Source organism: Felis catus, chromosome E1 (assembly GCF_018350175.1).
Source record: "Felis catus isolate Fca126 chromosome E1, F.catus_Fca126_mat1.0, whole genome shotgun sequence".
Lineage (NCBI taxonomy): Eukaryota > Metazoa > Chordata > Mammalia > Carnivora > Felidae > Felis > Felis catus.
The window spans coordinates 10,731,280-10,753,764 of record NC_058381.1 but is presented as its reverse complement, the minus strand read 5'-3'; the positions used below and the strand labels follow the sequence as shown (position 1 = coordinate 10,753,764).

General features: G+C 53.5%; 1 protein-coding gene and 1 long non-coding RNA gene across 10 annotated transcripts in view; one reads left to right on the top strand and one right to left on the bottom strand.

The window, feature by feature from the left end:
• The first annotated feature begins 1,048 nt into the window (after positions 1–1,048).
• RNF112 (ring finger protein 112) lies at positions 1,049–11,343 on the top strand. 6 transcript variants are annotated; one of them, XM_045044270.1, is made up of 16 exons: positions 1,049–2,940; positions 4,557–4,651; positions 5,272–5,490; positions 5,687–5,727; positions 6,473–6,758; positions 6,953–7,159; positions 7,248–7,376; positions 7,617–7,721; positions 8,157–8,207; positions 8,516–8,572; positions 8,653–8,727; positions 8,868–8,985; positions 9,143–9,309; positions 9,409–9,462; positions 9,602–9,676; positions 9,792–11,343. In XM_045044270.1, exons 3-16 carry the CDS (start codon positions 5,437–5,439, stop codon positions 10,260–10,262), a joined length of 1,890 nt encoding a protein of 629 aa, XP_044900205.1. In that variant the 5' UTR covers positions 1,049–2,940; positions 4,557–4,651; positions 5,272–5,436; the 3' UTR covers positions 10,263–11,343. The 6 variants fall into 6 exon arrangements, with proteins under 6 accessions (XP_044900205.1, XP_023099664.1, XP_044900204.1 ...); XM_023243896.2 differs by lacking the exon at positions 4,557–4,651; XM_045044269.1 differs by lacking the exon at positions 1,049–2,940 and having other exon boundaries at positions 3,681–4,651.
• Positions 11,344–14,046: 2,703 nt separating this feature from the next.
• The window catches only part of LOC102901275, a 72,152-nt gene continuing 63,713 nt past the window's right edge, over positions 14,047–22,485 (bottom strand). The window contains exons 2-4 of one of the 4 annotated variants that reach the window (XR_006589374.1): positions 17,123–19,822; positions 14,939–17,024; positions 14,047–14,336 (exon numbers count right to left, since the gene is read on the bottom strand). This is a non-coding gene — a long non-coding RNA (uncharacterized LOC102901275). Of the gene's footprint in view, positions 14,337–14,938; positions 19,823–22,485 lie in introns of all 4 variants that reach the window. The other 3 variants (XR_002148892.3, XR_891027.4, XR_006589373.1) reach the window with 3 other exon arrangements.

Here is a 22,485-nt window from a genome sequence, read left to right as displayed (position 1 = left end):
AGATCTGCGTGAGGTGCCTTTGTTTGGTCCTCCTGCCTCACCCTCATCAGATCACCCAGGACTTGTCTAATGATTTTTCTGCCTCCCCACCACTAGACTGGAAGCACCATGAAGGTTCACTAGTCTACGCCTGGGGCCAGCATGATGCCTGGTATCTAGTGCTTAATCCATGTTTGCAATGTGGATGGATAAGTGTGAGCATGGATGATTGGATGGACAGACATAAAGTGGAGTGATGGCTGAAAGGATGGATGGATGGCTGGGGAGGAGGGGGGGCAGGTGGTTGCACGAGTGGATGGGTGGGTGGGTGGATGGGTGGATGGATGGGTGGGTGGGAGAAGGGGAGTGGGGGAGTGAATGGATGGGGCAGGTGGGTGGGGGTGGCTGGATGGGGGGCAGGTAGGTGCATGAGTGGATGGGTGAGTGGGTAAGTGGATGGAGGAAATCGTACATGTGTGCATGCTCACGAAGGCGCATGGATGAGTATCCAGGGAATGGATGGATGAAAGAATATAGGACATGAGTTGTGTATACGTGGGGGAATTAATAAAGGATAATGAAGGAGTGGATGCCTGACTGGGTGGGCGGATAAGTAAGTGGATAATAAATGGGTAGATAATCAGTGCATGTATAATGGATGGCTGGGGGAATGGACAGTGAATTGATGGGTGGTGGACAGGTGGGTGAGTGGACTCCTCACTCACCCGCCAGGCCTCGGGGACACGTTGGGGGGAGTCAGTACACAGCACATCCTGCTCAGTGATCAGGGTCTCTGGGCTCTCCCAGGAACAGCTGCAGCAGAGACCTTCACAGGCTTCCCAGGGCAGGAGCAACCCAGAAGTCTACTGGGGAGATGGTGCAGGAGGAAGAAGCTGTGGGAGAAGGCAAGGAGTGACAGACTCTTGCCTGGGCCACAGCCAGAGAGAGCTGTTTGCATCTAGGGAGGGGGACCCCGGACAGGGATGCGGGGCTGGTGAGGGAAGCTGAGGCTCAGGCTGGGGCGGGGGAGGGAGCAGGGGGCCGGGAGAGGGAGCAGGGGGCCGGGAGCAGCTCAGGGAGGAGTAGAGAACAGTGTAGCTGGGTTCAGGCTGGAGACAGGTGGAGGGATGTCACCTCAGCCCCAGCCTGTGGGTGTGTCTGCCTTTTCTTTCTCCCAGCCAGTCACCCGTGGGAAGTGCCCTGGGGCAGCTGGGCGGAAGCCAGGGGATGCAGGTGGCTAGATCTTCCCAGAGAACGCACGCCCCAGAGACAGAAAGGCACCACAGCAACAGTAGAGGGGGGTGTGCCGATCCCTCACATGGCCTGCCCCGCTGGCAGTGCTCGGGGCATCCGGGTGGTTCCCAGGGGCACGGAGGAAGGAGAGCTGTCCAGGCGGCAGGGCTGGGAGGGAAGGGATCCAGTGCTCACCAGCACCTACTGTGCCAGGCTTCCTGATGAGTGCCGGCCTGCCCCGTGCCTTCTGGAAGCTCCAGGCCGGGGAGGCAGGAGAGGAGCAAGACACTCCAACAGAAGGGACTTCTGGTCTCATTGAGCCCCTTTCCATTTACATATCAGGAAACTGAGGCCCAGAGAAGGTCGGTGACTTGCCCAAGGTCACACAGCGAGCTGGGGTCAGAACCATCCAACACTCAGTTGCCTGATTCCTAATTCCAATTTCTACCTAGACCAGGCCTGGGCCAATTTTTCTTTCCTTCTCTGAAGTAAATGGCTCCATCCTGAGATACAGCAAGACCGCACACTGCTTTCCAGGCTTATTGTAATTGAGATGATTTCTGCCACCCAGGAAAACCATAGAATGTAGTGGTTAAGAGCTTGGGTGCAGGAGCCCGACTGTCTGTCTGGGTTTGGATTTTAGTGCTGCCACTAATGGCTGTGTGACCTTGGACAAGTGACTTAACCTCTCTGGCCTGTTTCTTCATCTGTGAAACGGGAGTAATACAGTACCTCCGTCATAGGTTGTGTTATTGAGGGTAAGTTCACGCCCGTAGGGTGCTTGGAACTATGCCTATGAGTAGGAGTATTTTTGGCTCCTAGTTTCTCCAAAAGTGTCTCCGCCCCCCCACCTCCTCCCAGGCCGGAAGCTGGAGCCAGAGGTCAGGAGGCCAACGGCCTGAGCTGGGCCAGTAGGAGCTGGACCCACAGGGAGGGAGGAACCACGATGTTTGTTGGGTGAACGAATGGACAAATGGATGGAATAATGAACGAGTCTGTCTCCAGGGCCTGAAGTTCAACTCCCTCCCCACAGCTCAAGCTCCTGAAACCCAGGCCCACTCTCTTGCCAAACCCCCTTCATGTGGGCTCTGCTCTCTCTGAACGCACCACTCAGCTCTCCGAGCTCCCCAGAGGCCTGTCTACCTTGTAGGGCAGGCCTAGCTCAGTGTGGCCTTTCCTGACCCTGTGAGTCCCTGGGGTAGGCTGGGGGCGCTGTGGGAGGCCCTACGTGGTATCCTCGCCCTACAGAGCCGGCGTTCTTCCTTTCCTTTCCAGCCACTGTGGGCCCTGTGCAGGTGCACAGGGCTACCCTGCTAGGGCCCCCTCTTGGGTGGGGTTCACCTGCCAGGCTCAGGAACTTTGACCTTGGGGAAATCTCCCTTCACATCAGCGCAGACATGCCAAAACAAGGATTGCCCATAGCCCACACGGAATTGAAATATTTTGCCATGAATTCTTTTAAAGAGGATTTATATGATCTTTACAATGTCGAATTTGTTAAGAACAGATTACTTGTTACTGTGTATGAACACGAAACGGCTATTACGTTCTCCATTTTGGTCACGCCTGATGTCCCAGGATCTAGCTCAGTGCTCAGCACTCAGCAGGTGCTCGGTAAACATTCGTTGACTCCATGGCACTGAAGATTTGCATCTGACGTCACAGATGACACGAGCTGGGTTTACCAGCTGACATCACGTGGAGGGTAGCAGACACCCAACTCAGCAGGTATCACGTTTGATTTGACGTTTTCTTCTTGGAGTTTGGAGATTATCCCATTCCCATCAGGTTTCAATCCTTCCCAGAGACTGTAGAGACATTCACAGGCCTACAGAGCCTAGTGGAAAAAATGGGACCATCCACACCTAACCTCTACAGCCAGGCTCCCTGGGCAGCGGGTTCCCCTCAGAGCCCCAGATAGCAGCAGGGGCCTCTAGGAGCAGAGGAACGGGGTCCAGGCCTTTCTCCAGGAGCACGAGGCTCTCAGCCTGAGGGTGCAGTGTACTTCTCCTGCCTGCCCCTCTGCCAGGCCGGTTCCCACTATGGCTCACAGCGAGCCTCTCTCAGGTGCCTGGCCTGGGTGCGGGCCCTACCCTTTTAGCCGGCCTCCCCGCCCACCTCCAGCCCTTTGTAAAACGGTGTCCACCCAGCAAGCCAGAGTGACCAGGGTCGACTTCTTTTGTGTGACCGGTGCAGTCACTCTGGGCCAGCCCTCAGAAGGGACCTGTGTCTAGGCATCTGCACTGGGCATCCCCATCTGGAAGCTCTTCCTTAGTGTAGCTTGGAGTTTGTGTTTTGGTTTTTTCAGGTTTTGTGGGGTTTTTTTTCAAAGCTTATTTATTTATTTTGAGAAAGAGAGAGGGCGAGAGAGCAGGGGAGGGGCAGAGAGACAGGGAGAGAGAGGATCCCAAGCCGGCTGATGTGGGGCTCAAACTCACAAACCTCAATCAAGATCATGACCTGAGCTGAAACCAAGAGTCAGCTGCTTAACCCACTGGGCCACCCAGGCACCCCTGGAGTTTGTGTTTTTAAAAGTGAAATCTACTGGAGTGCCTCAGGCTCAGAGAGGATAGCAGCTTACCCAGGTGTTGCCAGGACAGGGCAGGTGTAGACCTTCCGTGTGCGTCCAGCCCCCTGGCTCTCTCCCCTGCATCTCTCTGCCAGCCATCCAAGTCCATGGATAGGGGAAGCCTACTCTCTGCCACAAAGATGAGTGCCGGTCTAGGGCTCTGCTCCGCTACTCCCTAGAGTGAGGCTCTGCTGCCGGCCCACAGTGGGTTCGGGTCCGCCAGCTGAGCTTCTCCATCCTGGTGGGAAAGACAGGAGCGAGCCCTATCTAGCCCCACCTGCTGGGGATGGTCCCCAGTGGACTTCTGGTGAATCCATCACCCCTCCCCACCCTTCCCCCCTCCCCTCCGCACCAAGCTCCCAGGGCTTAAGAATAACTTCCTCTGGGCAAGTGGCTTTCTGTACATACTTGTGACCTCAGAGCTTAGAGGAGTGAAGGAAAGCGCCCAGGGCCCCTGGCTCATACGGGTCAGATGGGAAGTCTGATTCCAGGACTTGGGCCCCTCGGAAACTGTCACAATCAGGAGCCTGACCATGAGCTACCTGATGGCAAGATCACGCCCAGTCGGGAAGGGGGAGGCGGGGAAGCTCCAGGAGGGGATGGCATCTGAGCTGGACCTGCGAGGGTCTCTCAGGAGGGATGAGGGGAAGCCCTGCCGCAGGCAAGGTGCAGAGGTGCAGAGGCAGAGAAGGGTGACAGAGGGCGGAGGCTGGAGAGGAAGTTTCAGGCCCGCAGACGCAGGCCAGGTGGTTTGGATTTTGATCTGATGTTGTAGGGAGCCATGGCCGGTCCTGGAGCAGCATGGGACCCAGCTGTGTTCAGGCAGATTCTGCTGGCCGTGCACCGGGGAGTAGATGCGAGGGGCTAGAGGTGAGAGTCACACGTTTGAAGCAGAAGTCACACGTGAAAGCTTCATGGAAGGGGACATGCCAGGGAACACACAGCCAGTGTCAGAGAAGTCAGGGGGCCAGGAAAGCTGCAGCTTTTCACCGTTGGCACCAGTGAGATGCCCGGGGCAGGAGGGAATGCGCCGGACCACATGCAATATGCGGGCATCCTGGGGCCCCACACAGAACTGGCTGCTCAGGAAACTGTCCCTCCAGGGACCGAAAGGAGGCTCCGCGTCACTCTCCGGGGGTGCGATACCTCATCTCCCACACCTCCCCTTTGGCACACCCTGTTCAGTGGCCTGGGAAGAACCCTGGCTGGGCCAGTAGGGGCAGTGCCTGCCCACAGTTCCATCTCTGCCACGCGCCCATATGGCTTCTCTCTCTCCATCCCTCCTCCCCCTCCCTGTCCTTATCTTTCCCTTCCGTCACCATGGCGACTCACCACCTCGGCTTGCCTGCATCCCAGCCTCTGCCAGGGATTCTGAGCCCGGCTCTGTCCCTCCCTCCTCCGGAGCCCTGGTTCCCGCAGTCCTGTCTCCTCCCCCTGGGGTGAGTCCAGAGGCAGCCTCCTCTTTCCCGACTGTCACATCTATTTTCCAGCTCTGACGAGTCGCTGCCGGCTCCTCTGGGGAGACCATCCCCCACCCACCGTCCACCTGCCACTGTTCGGCCAGCCCTTAGGAGGAGAGCCATCCTCACTGCAGCTGACAGTGTCTCGGGGCCTCGGCTCTCAGCTTCCAGACCTCTCCCCGCTCCCAGCCCCCCATGCCGAGGTCCGCCTTGTCAATCATTTCCTTCTGTCATCGGCTTGGCAAACAGGCAAGCATTGGGTCCTGAGATCTGGGGTGCAGGGTGGGGGGGTGGGGGTGGAAAGGGCCACCTGGGGACAGGGAGGGATGGGTCTTTGGAGGGGGGATGGGGTCCACTGAGACCTAGGAGGAAGACAGAAATCTGGATTCTCTTCTAGATAACGTTTTATCCCCCCCCCACCCCCACCCCCAATTATGTCTCTAAGGAGAGAAAACGGAGCTTCATGGGAAACAGCCGCAACAGTTGGTGAGTGGCAGGGCCACCCGGCCGGACTGCCCCAGATCCTGCTCGCTAGGCTGGTCCGGGAACCGGAGGCCTGGGGCCACCCGGCCTCCCTCCAGAGGGCTGTGCCAGGGGAGGGCCTGAAGCGGGATCTGCCAGGGTATGGAGGGAGGGATGGAGAAAATCCGGCGGGTGCTGCATGGAGACCAAATCCAGCTCAGAATGGGAGAGCGGAAGGAATCTTCTAAGAATCGGAGCCATCTGCCCCACCGCTGGGAGGCTCCCATCCACTCCTTATGGTCCCATAGTGTAGCATATGCAGGTATCACCCCTGGGGGGTCCGGCCGAAGCCAGTAACTCCTTGAGGAAGCCCTTGCAGCAGAAGGCTGTGGGAGACGGTTTCCAGTGAGTATTCGTGCCGGGCACCGGGCAGGGCTCTGCACGTGCACCAGCTCGTGTGATCGCCCCAGTGGCCCCGTGAGGCAGGGACCGCTAACCTCCCGTCTCGGACAGTCAGGAAACCGGGGCCCAGATCAGTGCGGGAGCTTGCCCATGGACACACGGTGACTCCATCCAGGCTTCTCCCTGCCGGGAGCACTGTCACCGCTGTTCTGCTGCCTCCCCCCCTGGGGTCCCAGGCTCTGGGGTGCAAGTCAGTGAGGAACGAGCAGGGCGTGGCCTCGCTGGGAGCCCCCCCGCCCCCCAAACTCCTGACCTGCCCTCCCCGCGCCCCGCACACTGCTCCCAACAGCCTGCTCTGCACCCCCAGGTCTCACGCGCCGTTCCCCAAGTTGGAGCTGGGCCTGGGGTCCCGGCCCGCAGTGCCGCGGGAGCTCCCCGCCTGCTCCATCTGCCTGGAGAGGCTGCGGGAGCCCGTCTCACTGGACTGTGGCCATGACTTCTGCGCGCGGTGCTTCAGCACACACCGCGTCCCGGGCTGCGAGCCGCCTTGCTGTCCAGAGTGCCGGAAGATCTGCAAGCAGAAGAGGGGCCTCCGGAGTCTGGGGGAGAAGATGAAGCTCCTGCCGCAGAGGCCTCTGCCCGCTGTGCTGCAGGTCCAGGGTCCCAGCCTCGGCGTGGGGAGGGGGCGTGGAGGCCCCCGGGTCTGACGGTGGCTCCGTCTCCGTTCTAGCATGTCAGGGCGGGGAGCGGAGTTTGGGGTTGGACACGCTCCCCGCTTGGGGCCCGGCTCCCACTGCCTGGGTGCTCAGGGAACTCTCCTCCCCCCCCCCCCCCCACCTCGGCCCAGGAGACCTGCTCCGTGAGGGCCGAGCCGCTGCTGCTGGTGCGCATCAATGCCTCCGGAGGCCTCATCCTGAGGATGGGTGCCATCAACCGCTGCCTGAAGCACCCCCTGGCCAGGGACACCCCTGTCTGCCTCCTCGCTGTCCTGGGGGAGCAGCACTCAGGGAAGACCTTCCTCCTCAACCACCTGCTCCGGGGCCTGCCGGGCCTGGTGAGGGCAGGTTAGGGGTCCCCGCCCGGCTTTGGGAGGGGTATGGGGGCTGGAGGGTCCACCTGATGCTCTCTTCTCTGACCCACAGGAGTCAGGGGAGGGCGGCTGGCCGAGAGGAGGAGGGTCCCTGCAGGGGTTCAGTTGGGGTGCCAATAGCCTCACCAGGGGCATATGGATGTGGAGTCACCCCTTCCTGCTGGGGAAGGAGGGGAGGAAGGTGAGGGGCCCAAGGGCAGAGGAGGTGAAGATTGGATGGGGGGGTGGGTATCGGGGGAACGTGGAGGGTGGGGGGTTGGTCGGGGAGAGCAGGGACAAAGGGGAGGGGAAATGGAGAAAGAAAGCTTTGGGGACAGGGACGGGAAGACGGGGTAGGGAGAGGCAGGGTTGGGGGGAGCACATGGAAGAGTGAGGCAGGCTTGACCCCGTGGTTCATCCCCCACTCCCACCCCCCATACAGGTGGCTGTGTTCCTGGTGGACACAGGGGACGCCATGAGCCCGGAGCTGAGCAGGGAAACCAGGACCAAGCTCTGTGCCCTCACCACGATGCTGAGCTCCTACCAGGTGAGGGCACTGTGACCTGGTCATCCGCCCCACCTGCCTGGCTCCAGCTCAGGAATCTCTCCAGACTGGACATCTCAGCCCCATCCAGCCCTGGGAGTGCTAGGGATGGTTACCCTGATCTCATAGACTTCCGTGTCCAGGGTCCCCACAGACTCTGGGGTTGCCCCTGCAAGGGAGGGTCGCCCCCGGTCAGTGAAGGTGGGAACATGGCTTGTTCTAAAGGGAAGTCAACAGCCGCTGGGAGCAGCTGAAGGTCAGCAGGACCTTCCACCCCCTCGAGGCCAGTCCAGGCCCTGCAGGCTGTGCAGGCTCCCAGGCAGGTGTCTCCCAGGTCCCGGCCTCACAGTCGGCCTGCGAGCTCCTTCCTCCCCGGGGTCTTCCCAGTATCTCTTTGCCTTTGCAGACCCTCTTCCATCTTGTTCTCCTTGGTTCCAGATCCTCAACACCTCCCCGGAGCTGAAGGATACAGACCTGGAATATCTGGAGGTGAGGAGACATTTGGTCTAGGGGTGCCACCCTGTCCCTGTCCTGACCGTAAGGCCAGGGGACTGGATCAGCCACAATCAGAGGTGTCTTCCATTTCTGGCCGAGGAGTTCATGCAAGACCCGGAGCTGGGCTGGGGGGGGGGGGGGGCGGTCAAGGGCAGAGGGTGACGTGTGGGATGCCTGGTTGGGAGAGGCAGGGGAGTCCCAGAGCCGGGAGCTGGGGGCGCGGGTTCCCCAGTGTGCCCAGAGGGGAGGGGGCCACAGTCCTTGCAGTGGCCCAGCCATGACCCTCGGTGCCTCACCCCCAGATGTTTGTGCACGTGGCCGAGGTGATGGGCAGGCATTATGGGATGGTGCCGATCCAGGTGAGACACCCATGTCCGGACACATCACCCCAGACTCTAACACCCCACAGCTGCTGGTGTCAGGACCCCTTCTCTTCCAGCACCTGGATCTCTTAGTCCGGGACTCATCCCACCCCAACAAGGCAGGGCTGGGGCACGTGGGTGACGTCATCCAGGTGAGGGGTGCAGAGGGCGGGGATGAAGGTGGCGGTGGGGGAACTGGGCAGGAGGTGAGGGGAACTGGGGAGGGGGCCTGCAGGGAGCTAAGAACAGGAGCGTGGCCTCTAGCTCACAGGTCTCCCCTCTGCGCTCTCAGAAAGCCTCCAGCAAATACCCCAAGGTTCAGGAGCTGCTCCGAGGGAGGCGAGCCCGCTGCTACCTCCTGCCTGCTCCCGAGAGGCGGTGGGCCAGCAAAGACCACGGAAGCCCAGGCGGTGAGTGTCCCCAGGAGCAAGGCCTCCCCCGCCTGCCCTCCTCTGGGTGACCCCCCCTTGCCCTAGCGAGCCTCTCCCTGCCTCTGACACCCTTTCTCCTCCCAAAGCCCGGTCCTGCTCAGCCCCCGGTCCTCAGCATGAGGAATCTCTTCTTCAGACACAGATGACGATGTCCGCCACCTCTGTGCCTACGTCGCCGATGTGCTGAGTGCGGTCCCCCAGCATGCCAAGAGCCGCTGCCAGGGGTACTGGAGCGAGGGCCGCCCCGCGGCCAGGGGAGACAGACGCCTGCTCACCGGGCAGCAGTTAGCTCAGGAAATCAAGGTGGGCCAGCCCCCAGCTCCAGGCCCCGGAGAAACCGCCCCCCGCCCCCCGCCCCCGCGCCCCTTGCCCTCCCTGACCCCTCCCGTGATGTCTCTGCAGAACCTCTCAGGCTGGATGGGGAGGACGGGGCCCGAGTTCACCTCCCCGGACGAGGTAGGGGCCCCTACCCCCCCCACCCCCAACCCCGGGGAAGGGTCTGGGGGGCCGGGCGGGGGCGGGGCCTTGGGCCCCGGCACGGAGCGGAGGGCGCGGGCGGCCGAGGAGGGAGGCAGCCTGGCTTTGCCGTGGACAGATGGCCGCCCAGCTGCACGACCTGAGGACGGTGGAAGCTGCCAAGAAGGAGTTTGAGGAGTACGTGCGGCAGCAGGTGAGCCAGCCTCGAGCGGGGGGCGGCGCCTCGGGCGGCGGGCCCCTCCCCCCCCCTCCCTGGGACAGGGCTCCAGGGCGGAAGGTCAGCGCACCTTCCTTCCTCCCCGCCACAGGACGTGGCCACCAAGCGCATATTCTCTGCTCTCCGGGTACTGCCCGACACCATGCGGACCCTCCTCGCCACCCAGAAAGATGCCATCCTGGCCCGCCACGGGGCGGCCCTGCTGTGCAAGGGCAGAGAGCAGACCCTGGAGGCCCTGGAGGCCGAGCTGCAGGCCGAGGCCAAGGTCTTCATGGACTCTTACACCATGCGCTTCTGTGGCCACCTGGCCGCCGTCGGGGGCGCCGTGGGCGCCGGGCTCATGGGCCTGGCGGGCGGCGTGGTGGGCGCCGGCATGGCCGCGGCCGCGCTGGCCGCGGAGGCCGGGATGGTGGCGGCCGGCGCGGCGGTGGGGGCCACGGGGGCTGCGGTGGTCGGGGGTGGCGTGGGCGCCGGGCTGGCTGCCACCGTGGGCTGCATGGAGAAGGAGGAGGACGAGAGGGTGCAGGAAGGGGACCGAGAGCCCCTACTGCAGGAAGAATAACGGGGCCCAGGAGACCCAAGGGAGGAAGAGGTGCCGGGTGGGAGGGCAGGAGGTGCCGGAGGGGAGGACTTGGGGGCGGTGTGGAGAGCACGGCGTGCCGCACCGCCCTGCTCCAATGCCCAGTGTCCGGGTGGCTGGCCGAGCTGGACAATCCAGGTGGCTCCAGGATCCTGGGGAGGCCACCTGGGGCCAGGAGGCAGTGTCTGGGGGCAGTGGATAGAGGATAGGGCCCGTTCCTGGTTGCAGACCACTGCTAACCTGCCTGTGGTTCCCAGACCAACTTGACCCCAGGGCTTCCCACCCAGAGTGAGGCTCCACTGGCCTCCCTCTCCTGGCTTATTCCCCTGATGACCCTGAATTGTAGGAAGGCTGAGCAGGCACCATTCTGGAAGTCTCCCTTGGGTGGAGAGGATCTGTCCCTTCACAGATGGGAGAAGCCGCGGGGTCGGGTGACGTTGGTGCTCAGGACCAGGGAGCACTGATGAGGGGCTGGGGGAGAGAGAGAAGGAGCGGCCACTGGGCAGAACCAAAGAGTCCAGTGTGGTGGACAGCGACCTGATCCCCAGAGTGGAGACACTTTGCTCTGATGACTTTTCCCAGAGCTGCCCCCAGGAGGATAATGGTGGCCTCCCTGACCCTCCGCAGCCCCAGGGAGTCCACATATGCACTTTGAATGGGGGTCCCTGTAGATCTTCCCTCATGGGTGTGTTCTTTGTTGAGCAAGCTCAGACAGCAGAGTGCCCAAGTTCTTTCTGGAATGCTGTCCCAGCAATGGGTTAGATGCCAAAGAAAAATGCCCGTAATTGCATTCTGAGCTAAATCGGACAGCCCTCGTGAGTCTATGAAAGTCCTGCAAGGGACAGCAAAGGGAAGAACACATTCCATCCCGAACACGAACACGCCCTTTTTCTGGAGCCCATGTCTGCAGGAGACCTGGGTGCAACCCCCCACAGGAACCCAGAGGGCCCAGCGTCCTTCCATGGGACAGAAAAGTCCTGCTGGAAGACTTCTAGGCTATTAAGCTGTAAAGTATTCATGGGCGCCTTATATGAAAAATAAACTGTGTGTGCTTGAGTGTCAATTTCCCAGTAAATTATTGAAACAATACTCGAATTCAGCCCCCAGAGGGCTTTGGGGCACAGGGGCGGGGGAGGTAAACCAAGGCATTCCATGGTGGGGACCTGTGGATAGGGAGAGCAAGACTGAAATTCAGGAGATCTGGGACCTGAGTGTCCAACACCCCACTTGGGGGTTGCAGGAGGGCTCAGGCCAAAGGCCAAGGGCACAGCCACCTTCCACTAAGACTTGGGGTCCTGCTCTTCTGGTCTCTCCTGCCTCAGATGGCCCTGGGAATAGATTGTCACCGGGCATCTGTCCTGGCAGAAGGAGAGAGTTGGAGGTGTAGGTGAGGAGTCTTTGCTTCATAAAAACTAGAGGGAGGAGGACCCCAGGCCTACCTCTGGTCGGGGGCGGCGGGGGTCAGCCAGCCAGGCATTCCCATGCTGTGTCTCCTCCCTGCCTCAGCTCCCCACCTCAGAATTTCAGCAGAGGTCACCGTGTCCAAACCCTGCCTTTTACAGATGCAAACCCAGAGAAGGGACGTCTCAGTTAATGCCCCCCAGCTGGCTGGTGGCAGAGTACGGCAGCTCCAAACTCCTAATTCCCCAGCTGGTGTTCCCCCACATCCATCAGAAGAGTTTTTTGTTGTTGTTTTTTAATGTTCATTTATTATTGAGAGACAGAGCATGAGCATGGGAGGGGCAGAGAGAGAGGGAGACACAGAATCCAAAGCAGGCTCCAGGCTCCAGCTGTCACCACAGAGAGCCCGATGTGGGGCTCCAACTCGCGAACCGCGAGATCGTGACCTGAGCTGAAGTCGAACGCTTAACCAACTGAGCCACCCAGGCGCCGCAGAGTTTTTAAGGTCAGCTGTCCTGAAATCCAGGTGCTCTTCTTAGGTGATTTCCTCCCACTCTGGTTCAGCTCTGGGAAGCAGTGTTGCAGGGACTGAGACGGAGGGACTTGGTGTGGGACAAGTGGCTTCACAGTAGAAGCTTCAGTTAGCAAGCTGGGGGCAAAATAATGATGCCAAGAAATCCCAAAGCCAGAGCTGGGGAGAGGAGGGGTGAAGACGGAGGGCCGAGGGTGATCCTAACTTTTGGAGACTGGGGCAGAGGTGGGGATAGGGTCCAGACTTTGTCTGGTGTATGCCCAGAAAAGCTTCCTAGAAGCATCTGTGGGGCCCTGCCATCATCATGTGGTGAACCCGTGAGCTACACAACCTCCCAGACTTTGGGGCTGGGAGGCTTAGAACTTGGATGGGGGAAGCCTCTGAGGAGACCCTGGGGGAAGGTTTCCTCTAGCGAGAATCCCACCCAATAGCGCTGCAAGGAGTTGCCGTGATCTACTTTGAATGGAAGCAAGTGGAAATGCTCTACATAAGCAAGATGAGTCGTATTAAGTTGTACAGCATTTGTCTTGTGCCCTGTAGTTCAAAGCATCCTCCCAAACATCAGCTTCCTTAAGTCTCCACACCATCTCATGCAGCATGTGGATGGAGTATCCATTTCTACAGAAGCCCGGACACATGACTAGTCAGACGTAAGCCAAGACTTGAACCCAATGTTTTCTGATGCCAGGTTCCTTGCTTAGGTGAGCCCTCACCGCACAAGTCTCTCCAGGCTCCTCGGCCAAGCTGTTGGGTCCCAAACCCAATTAGGGGGCTTCCTGGACTTTCAAGGTCAGTTCTGGAATTCACAAGAGCCCACACGACTCTGTGGTCAAGGTCCCAGCAGGGTGCTGACGTCTGGCTGGTTTCTCCTCTGTGACCTGTTGAAGGTCACTGACTCTAAGATTCTCAGGTGATTCTCAGGGTTGGAGATCTGGTGATTTGGCTTGTGGCTCCAGTTTCTGAGGCCAGTCCTCATGCTGGAGATGGTGGAACCACTACCTGAAGGAACCTGCATTCTTAATTCTTACTGTGGACTGAACCCCACCCCGCACCCATCCTAATCCACCATACGTTGGTATTAGGAGGTGGGACATTTGGAAGGTGATTGGATCATGAGGGTGGAGCCCTCACGAATGGGATTAGTGCCCTTATAAAAGTGTCCTAGAGAGATCTCTAGTCTCTACCCCCCATGTGAGGACACAGCCGTCTAGGAACCAGGAAGTGGGCTCTCACCAGCCACCACACCAGATCTGCTGGCATCCTGATGTTGACTTTCCCTACCTCCGGGACTGTGGGAAAGAGATATTTGTTGTTTGTATGCTTCCCATTCTGCGGTTGTTAGAGCAGCCCCTCGATCGCGTGGCCCAGGGAATCCCTCTAACTGCCCGGATCTGCGATAAACCATGCTCTGAGCAAGGAAGAAACACTACTTGCACGAAGTGAATGAGATGTATGGGTTTACTTATTACTGTACCACAACCTGTCCTACCCTCACTAACATGGAAATTTGCTCCTGGAAATGGGGTGAAGACCTGAAATAGTCCTGGCTGGGTGGTGGGCAGTAAGGAAACACAGTGCTGGATCCGTTTTATGGCCTCATGAAATATTGGGTAAAACTATCCTCTACAGTAACATTGAAGACAGACCCTTATACTGTTGTATTTTCATTTCTAAAAATAAAACCTGCCAACCCAGAAAACCCTCCCTACAAATGTCAAAAAGGAATAGTTCTGGTTTTGAATAAGCATGAGCTCAGACTGGCCTGTGTCCCAGGTGACCTGCTATTTAAAAAATAAAAGTATTAAGACAGAAAAGAAATCCCACCATTTTTAAAAAAAAAAAAGATTTTATTTTTAATTAAAAAACAAACAAACAACCACGATGTGGGGCCTGAACTTACAAATCGAGGGTCACATGCTCTACCGACTGAGCCAGCCAGGCACCCTCCCCATCCTGCTTCCCTATAAGCCAAGCAGACACAACCCCTGTTTGCATGTTCCCAGGTATGAGCACTTGTCGGGTGAGGAGACTCAACAGTCCTGCTCACTCTACGTGCTTTCAGAGATCACTCTGCATTCCCCTGGTCATTGGGGTGGCCATCTATGCGAGTTAATGGCCTCTATCTGGAAAAAAAAAAAAGAAAATAAAATTCTTTTTTTTTTTTTAAATCAGAATTTCCCTTCCCCTTTTTGTTTCCGTTCTTTCATTTTTATAGCAGTTGTCAACCCAATGAAGACCTACTTTATTTATTTATTTATTTAAACATTTATTGGGGCGCCTGGGTGGCGCAGTCGGTTAAGCATCCGACTTCAGCCAGGTCACGATCTCACGGTCCGTGAGTTCGAGCCCCGCGTCGGGCTCTGGGCTGCTGGCTCAGAGCCTGGAGCCTGCTTCCGATTCTGTGTCTCCCTCTCTCTCTGCCCCTCCCCCGTTCATGCTCTGTCTCTCTCTGTCCCAAAAATAAATAAACGTTGAAAAAAAAAAAACAAAAAACAACAACAACAACATTTATTTATTTTTGAGACAGAGAGAGACAGAGCATGAACAGGGGAGGGTCAGAGAGAGAGGGAGACACAGAATCGGAAACAGGCTCCAGGCTCTGAGCTGTCAGCACAGAGCCCGACGTGGGGCGCGAACTCACGGACTGTGAGATCATGACCTGAGCTGAAGTTGGCCGCTTAACCAACTGAGCCACGCAGGTGCCCCGAAAAGAAAATTCTTGTACCTCTACGACGAGCAGGTAGTTGAGATGCCTCAGCTAGATTCCCACAGTGACAGGGCGATGGGGCATTGTCTTCCTTGATGTTGACATTGAAAAGAGATGGCTTTCAGGCCCTGCTGAAAAATATTCCTGGGTTTTAATCCTGATAAGAGGCTTATTTAACCTCCGATAAGATTTGCATGCATATCAAAAGGACAGAGGAATTATTTCTATCTTTATTTTATTATTTTTTAAAAAGTCTTATTTATTTAAGTGATCTCTACACCCAACACGGGGCTCAAACCCACAACCCTGAGATCAAGAATCACACACTCGTCCAACGGAGTCAGCCAGGCACCACAGGAATGCTTTACAAATACAAGTTTTCTCTCTGAAATGTTCTAAGAAAAAGGAGGAGAAAAGATCTCATTCCTTTTGGAAAGGAAATTCAACCTTATTTTTATTTACCCTTTTGTTACTATTTTATTGTAATAGCATAATTTCTAATGATCTCCATTTCTGTTTCTCTTGGCATTTTGCAGCCACTGAAATATTCAGCGATTGTGTGGGGAAATGTGAAGCAAAGTAATTATCAGAATCACGTTGGGATAAATTAGAAAATTCAGTACAACATGGACTTGAGGAAGAAGAGTCTTTAAATGTGTGTACCAACGATATGCTTAATTTACTTAAAGCAAATATTTGGTTACGTAAGGGAGGAAAAAATATCTTTTCGTTTTACTTGTTAAAAACAACAGGCCCTAAATGGAATTGCTTATGCTAAGCCCATGTCAACAAACTGAGACTTAACTTAGAGTTTTGGCTCTTCTAGAAATCAGGCCTTACTGATAGACCCTTGGCAATCTCCTAAAGGAAAGTGACCTTGTAATGAGCAACTTGCTTTTCTGCCTGGTAGAACTTTCTTGTTCCTGCTCCCTTCTGCTTATAAAAGTCTTCTGTTTCATACAGCTCTGTGGAGCTCCTTCCTATCTGCTAGATTAGATGCTACTCGATTGAATCATTAAACAAATATTATGATAATAATAATAATTTCACTAGAAATTATTCACTTTTTCTTAAAAAAATAAAAAGCAAGCTCTTTTCTATTGAGCTCAATATCAATGTCAGTGATTCTAGAAAACTTGTTTCAAGTCCTCGTGGGAACCCCAGTCCTTTCCTCCTGAGATGCTGACTTCACATCAGAAGCCTGAATCCAACTGGATTTTTCTTTCAGTTTGATAACCATATCAAAACATGTAAAAGGGTCCCTCCCAGTGTGGTGGCAGGCATCTTTCCTCTAGAATACCATTTATTTATTTATTTATTTACTTACTTACTTATGTGCTTATTTATTTATATTATAGAGAGAGTGTGCATGTGAGTGGGGAGAGGAGCAGAGGGGAGAGAGAGAATCTTAAGCAGGTCCCATGCTCCACGCAGAGCCCGATGTGGGGCTCGATCCCACGCCCCTGGGATCATGCCCTGAGCCAAAATCAAGAGTTGGTCACTCAACTGACCAAGCCACCTAGGCACCCCTCCTCTGGAACACCTTTATGTACATGAAATCCCCCCAGCAGAGGATGGCAGGCCTCCTCCGATGTCCTCCAATGGGCCCTTCCAGGTCCTTATGATTTTAGGTCTCACAGCCCTCTTAAGTATTGAACATGATTATGAGAGGATTCACCAAATTGGGCACAGACCCAAATTCATCAGCCTATCAAACTGAAGTTCATAAGTTCAAAGGGAGAGACACCATACTTTCTGAGGGGGTGCTATAGGCCATTTTCACCTATAGACATCTTTTTTTTTTTTTAATATTTATTTTTAGAGAGAGAGAGAGAGTGGGAGAGCACGAACAGGGGAGGGGCAGAAAGAGAGCAGAGCCTGATGCGGGGCTCAATCCCACGAACCGTGAGATCATGACCTGAGCCAAAAGCAAGAGTCAAACGCTCGACCGACTGAGCCACCCAGGCATCCCCTCACCTATAGACTTCTAAATGAAGTTTGCAGTGTTGGATTCATCCACTCCACTTGTCTTCAGGGCTGAGGGGACAGGGCAGATCCCAGCATGATTTGCACGCCTCCTGAATGACAGCGGACGTCAGGTCACCTGCAAATCCCGCAGACATAACGAGACAAAGATCTCTTACTTTCCACAGGTGTCAATTCTATGGAATTGAACTGCCACCAAGTGTCTCCTGTGCTCACCTTGGCAGTGGCCCGAAAAGAATTCTGCCGACAGACAGCACGTCTCTGATACGTTTTGGATAAGGTCACCTGTTTGGTCGTCATTGGTAAGAGTCTAGTGCCTTTAAAATTCCTCTCAGATGTTTGACTCAGATGATTTTGTTGATGACACATTACTGGTCTGATCGTGCACCTGCAGTGCTTCTGCACTTAAAAGACGGTCCCGGACCTACACAGAAGTCAAATGATCCAAAGAAAGGCTTGAGCTTTTTGCATAAGTGTGGCTGCTACCACCACGGCGTGGAGGCATCCAGAACTGAGAAATAATGCTATCGGTCTAGAGTCAAATGCCAGTTTCAGAGCTCAATTCTGCCAGCAGTCAGTGTCTTTGTTTCCATGGTAAATCACGTGGAAAGCTGTTTCAAAATTTGGAATCCTCACAGCGTGGGGAGAGACCGTGACCAATTTCAACGGTTCAAAAGCTTCCTGCGGATTCTAGGGACCCGACACAAGGGTCTAGAGTATCATCAGTCGGTTGGTCCATCAGAGGATTTGCCCGCTCTTGAAAAAGCTGGAATCCACTGTGGAGAGTACGTCACTTGTCCCCCAAATTGTTGCTTTGTTGTTGTTGTTGTTGTTGTTGCTGTTGGCTATTTCATCTGAGAAACTGGCTAACTCCGGCATTCTAACACTTTGTGGACTTCCACGACAAATTCCCTAAATATGTGACCCCAGCTTGGCAATATTGCAGTTTGTCTAGTGAGGCCGTATGTCCCCGCCAGGTGAGGAATGGCGAGAAGCCCAAGTATCACTTCTGCGTTACACTTCAGTTTCTGAAGCTACCAGCAAATCATCCCCATACCGAATAATTATAGATCGCTCGGCGAGACAGATTTCCCTAAACGGGCTAGACAAAACAGTAGGAGTCCCCCAAATCCTGAGGAACATTTTGCTCTGAACACTGGACTCCTTCAAAGGTAAAAGCAAATGGGAATTGGAACTCATTAGCTAGAGGAACAGAAAAAAAAACAAAACAGCAGAATGTAGAGAAAAACTGTAGGCGACAGAATCAAAGTCAGAAAAGTTGCAGGGGGATCATGGAGCTTAATGAAACGACAAACTCATTCACCTCTCTCAGATCTGGTACAAAGCCCTACAGGGGCCAACCCTCTATCTCAAGGTCACCTTCCCTCCTTGCTGGAGGTATGGGAATATGACAGAGTGAGTGTCCCTTTGAAAAAATGATGGCTTGTTTTCTGATTTTTTTCAATAACGTGTTTGATTTTCTCCAGCTGAGCCCTTCACGAAGGATCTGGTTTTCCACATGGCCCTGGCTTACCTTTTCGGTAAGGTATTTTTATCAGTTCTATATCCCCAGTTAAACCAGGATACTAAATCCCAAAGCCCCAGAGTGGTGCATGGATCTGTCTCAGCTGGGTGCTTTTCCAGCATGGTCTGAGACTGCCACTCTGCGATTCCCCCCTTCTTTCAGGAGGCACAGGGTCGCCGGGTCAGCCTTTTGTCCAGGGAGGTCCACAAACACTCCATTGGAGCACAGAATACGGTAGGTTCTCACGTGCACCGCAAGCATGTCCCCTGCGGATTTACTCGGGAATCAGGCAAGAGTAAGAATGCTGTTCCTCAGCCAGGGAGGGAACCACAGAGAAAGAGGAACCGTTGAGAACTCTTGCTTTTGGGTGGAGTCTTTTAAAAAATGGTAATTAGGTCAACATTGTTTACAGCATTGCTAAACCTTCTGTGTCCCTACCGATTTTATCTACAGTTATCAACTACTGAGAGAGGGATGGGAACATTTCTAACTATAATGGTGGATTATTTATAAATATATTCTAAATAGGATGCGCATAAATGGTGGTCTACTTCCCCTGGCAATTCTATCAGTTTCTGCCTCACGCATTTCGAAGTCCTGTTATTTAAGTGCGTGCATATTCAGGAATGTCCTGTCCTCCCCTGAATGCAGCATATTATGAAATGTTTCCCTATCACCCTGCTAATAGTCCTTTTGCGGACTTCTCTGTCTGATACTGATACAGCTACTTCATGTGTGTATTATGGAGTGCTTGGCTGGTATATCTCTTTCATTCTCGCACTTTTCACCAGCCGTGTCTTTATATTTAAAGCGTGGTTCTTATAGAGGGCATATTTTGGGTCTTGCTTTTTTATCCAGTCTGATAATACCTGCCTTTTGTTTGCAGTCTTTAGGCCATTTACATTTAAAGTAATTATTAATCGGACGTGCCTTGATGTGGTTTTCTTTATGTTTCCTTGTGCTTCAGGTTCACTGAACCTCGATCTGTTGGTTTCTGTCAAATTCAGAATATTTCAGGACATTATTCTTTGAAGTTTTTCCTGCCTCTTCTCATTCTGGGACTTCAGTGACATGAACGCTGGACCATTTGCTATTGTCCGACAAGTCCTTGATGTTCTTTTCTCCCGTCTCTGTATTTGCCTTCTCTGATCTTTACTCTCTAATATCCACTCTGCTGTAAATCCCATCTAGTCTTTCTTTTTAAAGTATCTTCTTTTTCACTCCCGATCCTCTGCATTCTTGAGTACACAGAGGATATTTATAACTGTTTCTGTGTCTTTGTCTATTAACTGCCTCATCTCTGCCACTTAGCGATCTGCTTCTCCTGAGAGATTTTCCCCTTGATTATGGGTAATATCTTCCCGCTTCTTTCCATGCCTATGGATTTTTTCCTGGAAAAAAAAAAAAATTAAATACTGGTAAAATATATGTAACACAAAATTTACCATCGTAACTGTTTTCTAAGTGTGCCGTTCAGTGTGCTAGTCAATGTGTTAACTACATTCACATTACTGTGTGACCATCACTGCCAAACTTCAAACTTGCAAAGCTGAAACCCTGTCTCCCTTAAAAAATAATGTCCCTCCCCCCTCCCTCCCCCACCCAGCCCTGGCGGCCACCACTCTACTTTCTGTCTCTATGAGTCTGAGTACTCTGGGGACCTCATATGATTGGAATCATGCAATATTTGTCCTCTTGTGATTTGCTTATTTCATTTAGCATAACGTCTTTAAGGTGCATCCACATCGTAGCCTGTGACAGGATTTTTCCCCATTTTGAGTCAGGCCTACTGATATTTATTTATTTATTTATTTATTTATATTAGAGAGAGAGAGAGAATACACAAGTGAAGCAGGGGGTGGGGGGAGTAGAGAAAGAATCTCAAGCAGAGTCCACACTCAGTGCAGAGCCCTACGCAGGGCTTGATCCCACGACCCCGAGATCATGACTTAAGCTGAAATCAAGAGCTCGCCACTTAACTGACTGAGCCACTGAGGCGCCCCACGCCTACTGACTTTTTAAATAAATTTTTTAACGTTTATTTATTTTTGAGAGAGTGCGAGCAGAGGAGGGACAGAGAGAGAGAGAGAGAGAGAGAGAGAGAGAGAGATAAAGAATCTGAAGCAGGCTCCAGGCTCTGAGCTGTCAGCACAGAGCCTGACACGGGCCTTGAACCCATGATCTGTGAGATCATGACCTGAGCCGAAGTTGGTGCTGAACCAACTGAGCCACCCAGGTACCCCAAGGCCTACTGATTTTTAATCGAATGCTAGACCTTGTGAGGTCCCATTGTCAGGTCCCAAATGTTGTTGAATTCCTTTAAAGAGTGTGGGATTTTCTTCTAACAAACAGCTTGAAAGGATCAAATGGATCTCTAGTAGCTTAGCTGTTTTCCAGAACAAAGTACAGCAGTCTTTCGAGAAAGACAATATCTAGTCTCATGTACTACAAGGCCTTTTTCCATGCTGGATTTTTTCCCAGCCCTGCGTGAGTGCCAATGACTATTCAGTCTACAAGTTCCAAATCAGATTTCTGGGGAAAAAAAAAAAAAAAGAAAAAAGCTTCCTTAGGGGCACTAAGCAAAAGGCCAATTAAAAAAAAATTTTTAATGTTTATTTATATTTGAGACAGACAGAGCACAAGTGGGGGAGGGACAAAGAGAGAGGGAGACAGAATCTGAAGCTGGCTCCAGGCCCTGAGCTGTCAGCACAGAGCCTGAAGCGGGGCTCCAACTCATGACCCATGAGATCATGACGCGACCCCAAAGTCGGACACTTAACCTACTGAACCACTCAGGTGCCCCCAAAGGCCAATTTTAAATATTGTATTGGTATCCACGAAGACTCAAGACACCATACATCTAGAAACACAGTCCTAATTGGCTCATTCCTATTATAAGAAATGATATTTATCCTCCTAATATAATATAAACTTCACTAGGATATTACTTCTCATATGGCCATCAGGCTTATACTTGTCTACCACATTCTAATTTATTCTGTGTAACCTGAGTAATTGTTAGAGGTATCCAGATATTTAAAACCACCACCCCTCTAGTCAATCATGCGTCCTAAAAGGGACATCCAGAAATTCCTAAAACAAAAGAAACACAAATTATTCTTAAAAACTTCCAGAAGGGATCATCGGTTCTCATTTCCTGCACACTCCCCAAAACACAACGCCCACAAAGGGAGCGAAACAACTAGAAAAGGTGTTCACACTTTTCTCTAACCTTCACAAAAGTCATAAAAGATGACACTTGTGTTCTGAAGGCCCAACAAACCAATCTAACTGCATTAGCTAAAGTAGCCATGGCAATCCTATAAGCTTTGATTTGCTCTTAGCTAGTCAAGGGGAGCTAACGCTAAAGTACATCTTGTTACACCTATGTAAGTGCTATGGGGCAAGTAGAAAGGTCCGTGATTGGCTAAAGGAAAAGACTTGACTCTCTAAAACAGACCCACTAGACTGTGGGACCTATTGGCTTTGAGACCTATTACAGGCGTTAATAGTCATTTTGTTTGTGTTAATTGCCTATTTTACTGTCGATTTATATGTCCTGTCCAGAGTTGTGGGTTTTTTTAATTAAAAAAAAGTTTTTTAATGTTTATTTATTTTTGAGAGAGAGAGAGAGACAGAGCGTGAGTCGGGGAGGGGCAGAGAGAGAGGGAGACGCAGAATCTGAAGCAGGCTCCAGGCCCCGAGCTGTCAGCACACAGCCCGACACGGGGCTCGAACCCGTGAGCTGTGAGATCCTGACCTGAGCTGAAGTCGGACGCTTAAGCAACTGAGACACCCAGGCGCCCCTGTCCTGTCCAGAGTTTTAAATGCTACTGCGCGGTCACTGTCACATCAGGTCCTACCACAGAGAGAAAAACAGAGATTGACCTTGGGTCAACTATGGAGTATGTTCGATGCACGGGCTTTTGATCTTAATCAACAACATCTTGACAAGAGTGAAAATCTAGACATCATGAATTCATGTCCTGGAGCCTGACGTCATCTGTCCTTGGCCAAAAGAGAAACTGAGAGGGGAAAAGCAGCCCCTGACATC

What these genes read in the sequence shown, in the direction of transcription:
- RNF112 (XM_023243896.2), top strand. Translation starts at nt 5,437, where the DNA reads ATGCCGAGGTCCGCCTTGTCAATCATTTCCTTCTGTCATCGGCTTGGC. An exon ending in CGATGCTGAGCTCCTACCAG is followed by an intron (nt 7,722 to 8,156) that starts GTGAGGGCACTG and finishes CCTTGGTTCCAG; the next exon opens with ATCCTCAACACCTCCCCGGA. An exon ending in AGACCACGGAAGCCCAGGCG is followed by an intron (nt 8,986 to 9,142) that starts GTGAGTGTCCCC and finishes TCTCTTCTTCAG; the next exon opens with ACACAGATGACGATGTCCGC.